The sequence below is a fragment of the Opisthorchis viverrini genome (assembly GCF_000715545.1).
Source record: "Opisthorchis viverrini unplaced genomic scaffold opera_v5_119, whole genome shotgun sequence".
NCBI lineage: Eukaryota > Metazoa > Platyhelminthes > Trematoda > Opisthorchiida > Opisthorchiidae > Opisthorchis > Opisthorchis viverrini.
The window spans coordinates 379777-385195 of NW_008751775.1; the positions used below are offsets into that span (position 1 = coordinate 379777).

Here is a 5419-nt window from a genome sequence, read left to right on the forward strand (position 1 = left end):
CGGACCGACCCGCTCTGAAGTGCCGATTGTCGACGTGTGTCTTGTCGACTAGGTGGACCTCTGCTCCTCCCCAGGACTATCCACTTTGGGAGTGTTATCAGGTCCACTTTAGCACGTGTGGCGCAGCGCAAGCTATGTAGGTGGCATCACACCCGCAATCAACTTCATAGACAATCAGTGGCGAGATCATTGCCACGGACGTAATGTGCTACTCATAAGGTTGCTGAAAATCCTCTGACAGTCAACGACCAATATCGCCTTTCTCGGGGCTCATTAGGAAGGCACAATCCACGAATTTCCGTCAGCCTTTTGTTCTACTTGAAACCAAGTTGAACTGATTTCGACAAATACACTCATTTACAAATCAATCTGGTATTCAAGGGAAAACGAGAGATTCAGCTGGAATCCAGGTGAGTCTGTCGCAAAATTAAATTAGTTTGCGAATGAGTGTGTTTCGCTAATAAGGGCTACGACTTGTCATCATTCTGCAGGCGTAGAAGATGTGAAGGTGTAAAGCACCGAAGCCTAGCTGGGTGGACGGTGGATGTCGAATAACTTCTGGTCGACACACGAATTAACGAGGCACCATTGCAACCTATCATTGAGGCAACCTTGACCACAGGTTTTCTAGCAAATATGGAGTCGTTTTCTTCAAGGAATAAACTGGTCCACCCACCACTACTATCTTAAGCAGTTCATTTGTCGATAGATTCCCACAGGGTGAAAGCTAGGTGAACTGATGCTTTTAATGATTTGTCACGTGACCAGTACAAATCTCATATAGGGTTTCCCGTCATGAAAGAACAAGAAATGCCGTATGACATACGAGACAGAGGTATAAAAGGCTGTGTGTTTGCGAGAGCGAAGATCATCTAATGCAGCGAAATGCACTCCTTCGTAAACGAATTTAGTTTTACGCGTGACTCGTCTGGAACCCAACTGAATCTCTCGTTTGTGTTGCCTTTAAGCAACTGAATGTGCTGCGCCAGGGCGCCTCATGTTTCAGTTGGTACGATATTCGAGATATCGCGATACACGTATAGGCGTAATATACTACTCATTGGGTTGCTGTGAAAGAATTTTCAGTGACCTTTTGAGTGGTGTATTACGTCATTTAATACAACTAATTAACATCCGCTCTAATACAACACTTCCTGATGTCTTGTGACCAGTTTCAATGGTTTTTGCTTGAAAGTAAACGCCTCGAGTGGCTTTGATTGCTTCCATCGCAATCATTATTTGTCACTTTCAAGTACTGCCACAGCAGACTTCATCCACCCCTAATTTTCTCCGGGTAAAAGCGACGTGTTGTTTGAAAATCGATTTGACCAGTGACAGAAGCCCATATTTCTTACCTTTCTCGCGTTCTGTTGTTCCCTTGGTGGTTGACGAAATCTTCAAGCCCCTATTAGTAACACAAGTGTTAATCGCCTCCTCAGCAATGTTTTTTGTACACTCTGTCACGCAATGAAATGTTTGGAGTGCGCTAAAATCTATATGAACTTTAAGATTCCCTGTCTGAATCGACAAACAATGCATTCATTTTGGAAACCAGTGTCATTCAAGCGAACATGCTAGAACAGGCGAATATCACGTCGTTATCGACTTCATAGAAGCAACAGGTGGAAGCAAAATTTCAAGTCTGATATCACCAATCAAACTACGAATAGAAGCTCAGTCTTACTCAAGTGAAAAGATTGTTTCTAGATTTTAAACGAGAGCATCCTTCCTCATCTGAGTACTTCCTGACTTAGGGATGAGTGAACAGAACCACTGTCGTTTTTTAGTTGGAGATAACTGATTCAAACTTTGACTCTCAATAACACGGAGTGGTAATTTCCGGATCGGCAAGATGAGCAAAACTTTGGCACTTCTAGGGGAGTGACCCCATTTTCGATGGGATCCACTTGTGATAAAGCACCTAGACATCCCCAGTCTTTGTGTCACGTTATGAACGTTGGTTTAGTGTTGTAATGTACTACTCATAAGGTCCAGTCTGTCCCGCTTGAAATAAAGGATAGGGAAGACCACTTTAATTACAGACCGGAACTGAATGGAGTGGCGGTTGTTGGGTATACTTACCTATGGAAGTTGAGTGCCATTCAGAAACACCGCTCCCCTTCCGGTGAGTATTGTTCACCTCAGGGTTAGTTCTCTACTCCTGCTTTTCCAGATGCTTTGAAAGTAATGAGCTGCAAACAGAATGTGAATGTGCTGCTCAGTTCCATGACAAACCTCACCTACGCGGGACGGCGCTTCGATAAGACCATATTCTACTCGCATGCCTCATCAGTAATATCTGCCGTCAAACCTGTAGAACCCAAATGAACCATTCTTTAGATTTTGGTACCACGTTCGATTGTCCACGCGCTCCTACGCTTCTACGGGTGGACAGGCTGGATCCGTGTATTATTCCGAGCACATGTTGTCTATGCGAGATTGTTTGATTGCGGGCTCTGTTTTTTGGCGCAAGGGTGATGGAATGTCAGTGATTCGGTTGGTGCTCTGGAGAAGATATGTTGGCATTCAGTTCCACGAACATTTCCTAAATGTCAAACGAGGGGTAACGCCTGAAGAGCTGCACATGTTGGTCACAAGGGAATTCGGGTAACATTTGTGCCCCTCCTGTGACCTACTTGTGGGTCATGCGATGACCAGAATTTCGGCAATCAATCTGCTTCTAGTTGTGTAGTGCTTCAACTCACATGTTGCAACTGTCCGTTGCGTTTTTGCTGACTACGGTTGCCCACCCCGGATTTTTAGAAGGAAGCGTGACCTTTGAGTTACACTAACACTAAAGCAAATTGATCGGAAGCTGTAAGATGAGATTTGGCTTTATAAGAGAGCAACACTGAAAAAAACTGACCTTGGCATCGGTGAGTCATCGGTCAGATTTTCAGAATTTATGACCCTTAGCCGCAGCGTTTGAGGGTGTGAGCAATGGTTGCGAAAGTTCGAACCACTTGCCGGTCCGGCATCAAGGCAAACTCTGATTGGTCGAAAGTCTGGACCCAACAGCCAATCATGATCCAGTACTGGCCGAATGCCAGTTTTCAATAGCGCACCCAGAAAGCGTCGGAATTTCCAGAGGGCTGTTGCCGCTTACGCTATATACAGGACGCGCTGCACAAGTCTTCTTGACTCGGTTTTCGGCATTATTATACCTTGTGCACCTTTGGTGGTTGTTTTGACGTGAACGCTAGCTTGGGAGGCTCAGACCGAGAACGGAGCTGAGAAAAATACTGATATTACTGTAAACTACCAAATCTACGTACCGTTTGTTTTCAACTTTCAGTCGTTGTTTGACAGACGATGACATCGTTCGACTGATTTGCTGCGGCTTGAAAAAGTAATGAGTAATATTATGTAGGTGTTGCGTTCCGGTACACGGAACTGAATACTAACTCCACAGACTATCCAGTTCTGATTGTGACTATCCTCTTCGAAAATTCAGTTTCCGTTTTTCTAGGAAGCTAACTGAAGTATGCTCTAAAGTGGCATTCTTCCTTGTTGGCGATGTTACACGAAATGCAATGCATGCGTATGCGAATAATTGGACAGTCACAGGGAGACGCACATTTGGTGATCAGTGCAAGGCGCCTTACATCTGGATGGATTCACCATGGAATAAGACGAGTGCATTGATACCTATCAGCCAAGCAAAGATCTCTTTCGTCTGAGGAGTGAAGTCAGACGCATGTGTTTTACGTTCCCGAACACACTTGATTGTACACTTGTTCCTTAGCTCCAGATAACTACTCTGCTGAAGCTGCTCTGTGACCTCTTCACACCCAATAGCTCGTGGGTTTCAGACATGCCACAGGAAGCAAATTGTTTGTGTATTAATCATTGCTTCATCAGTGAACGTCACACCAAGCCAATTGCAGTTGGCTTGGTGCAGTTAGCCCAAGTGTGGCTGTACTAACTTTTCACCCCCATAGAAAATTGAGTGCACCAGGTGTTATGTCCACCTTCTTGGACAGTACTGCGAACCTTCCGATCTTTACAGCTTTTATCAGCCCGTATGTATGTCGTATGTATGTATGTACCATATGTATGTACCAGTCGATTTGCATTGCACGACTTTTTTCTTTACCCTTTTTAGCTGTGTCAAACTAATGATTCGCTGTTTTTTGGGCCGCGAGTTTTCCTCCGAGGACATCGCCCATGTACAACCTTGTGACATTTGATGGGACTTTGTGATTCAGTGTAGGAATTTTCCACTGGACACCACCGCACATCATCACGTGACACACATGGAGACACACGGAGACACAGGAGGGAACTTCTGGAAGGATGGCATTCCAGGGCGGACTCGATCAACCGATGCACTGAGCGGGATTTAATTTGCGCAACACAGAGGGCCAACATTTCAACCGGAATACTCGGGGACAACCGAATATGGACTTCATAAAAGAAGAAACAAGGAACTGCTTGGTGTCAGATCAATAAAGTTCACATGGCGGAACCCAGAGGAGTCAAGGTCAACGGTTACTCCAGCATCAACCAAAGTACGAAGGCAGGGGGGCAAACTGAAAAGTCACGTGGTTATCGATCAGTCCGAACACAGGATAACAGAGGAACCAATGGAACCGCCCAACCAAATAACTAATCATGATTGAAGGTCATTTCCGGTTATCTGCATTCCGGTCATCACACACGCAACACTACTCAAAGTGCAACTACCAACCCATCGCTGCGCACCACTACGCTCCGCAACAAGCCACTGATGATGTCACCGCGATTGATGATGAAACGTTTGTAATCAAATTGCCCAGCTCAGCCCCCATCTACGCTACATGAGCTACCTCTATAGAAAACGAGTCTCCTTCTATAGCACTTTTTAAGTTGACGGTTTTAATGAACGAGAATTTAGTACAGCTCAGAATTTTTCGACAATTTAAACTAGATGACCAGATGAGTTGGAACATTTCGATTCATCCAGGCTTGTTGTTGGCGAACATTGGCTTGGGTTAAATACTGACCACTAAAATTAGTTTGAGGATGTCTTGTGTTTGGGCGCACTGGGCGGCGCTTTGTTTGCCTTCCAACCCCACTTGTACGAGCGACTTGTCAACTTCGGATTTTTCAGCCATGTGCCAGTTGTTCTCAGATGAAAACCGCTTAGCTTCTGTACGTTGTCTGCACTCGATAACTTGTTGTCAAACTGGAGTCACCGTTTCGGGTTAGCCGCCGCTGTACGCCGTCATCTGTGCGTTCGGCTGATATATCTGTGATTGTTCGCTGCGTAAAATTCGATGGAATCCAAACCGAAACACTACTCGTCTCCGAAAGAACATATTTCAGATCGTTTTGGGTATTCTTGGTCCATCCGTTCTCAGGCAATTTGTCAATGGAATTGGGTCGACTGTATAGTATAGTAACAGTTTGGACACGTGCCCCGACAAAATCGTTTTCG

At 45.1% G+C, this 5419-nt stretch overlaps 1 protein-coding gene across 1 annotated transcript in view; it reads right to left on the reverse strand.

Annotated features, from left to right (window-relative positions):
• Positions 1–5096, reverse strand: part of T265_13919 (hypothetical protein) — a gene marked incomplete at both ends in the record, with an annotated part of 10407 nt that extends 5311 nt beyond the window's left edge. The window contains 4 exon segments of the mRNA XM_009171160.1: positions 827–961; positions 2867–3092; positions 4432–4532; positions 5026–5096. Coding sequence (XP_009169424.1) covers positions 827–961; positions 2867–3092; positions 4432–4532; positions 5026–5096 — 533 coding nt within the window.
• Between the last annotated feature and the right edge of the window lie 323 nt (positions 5097–5419).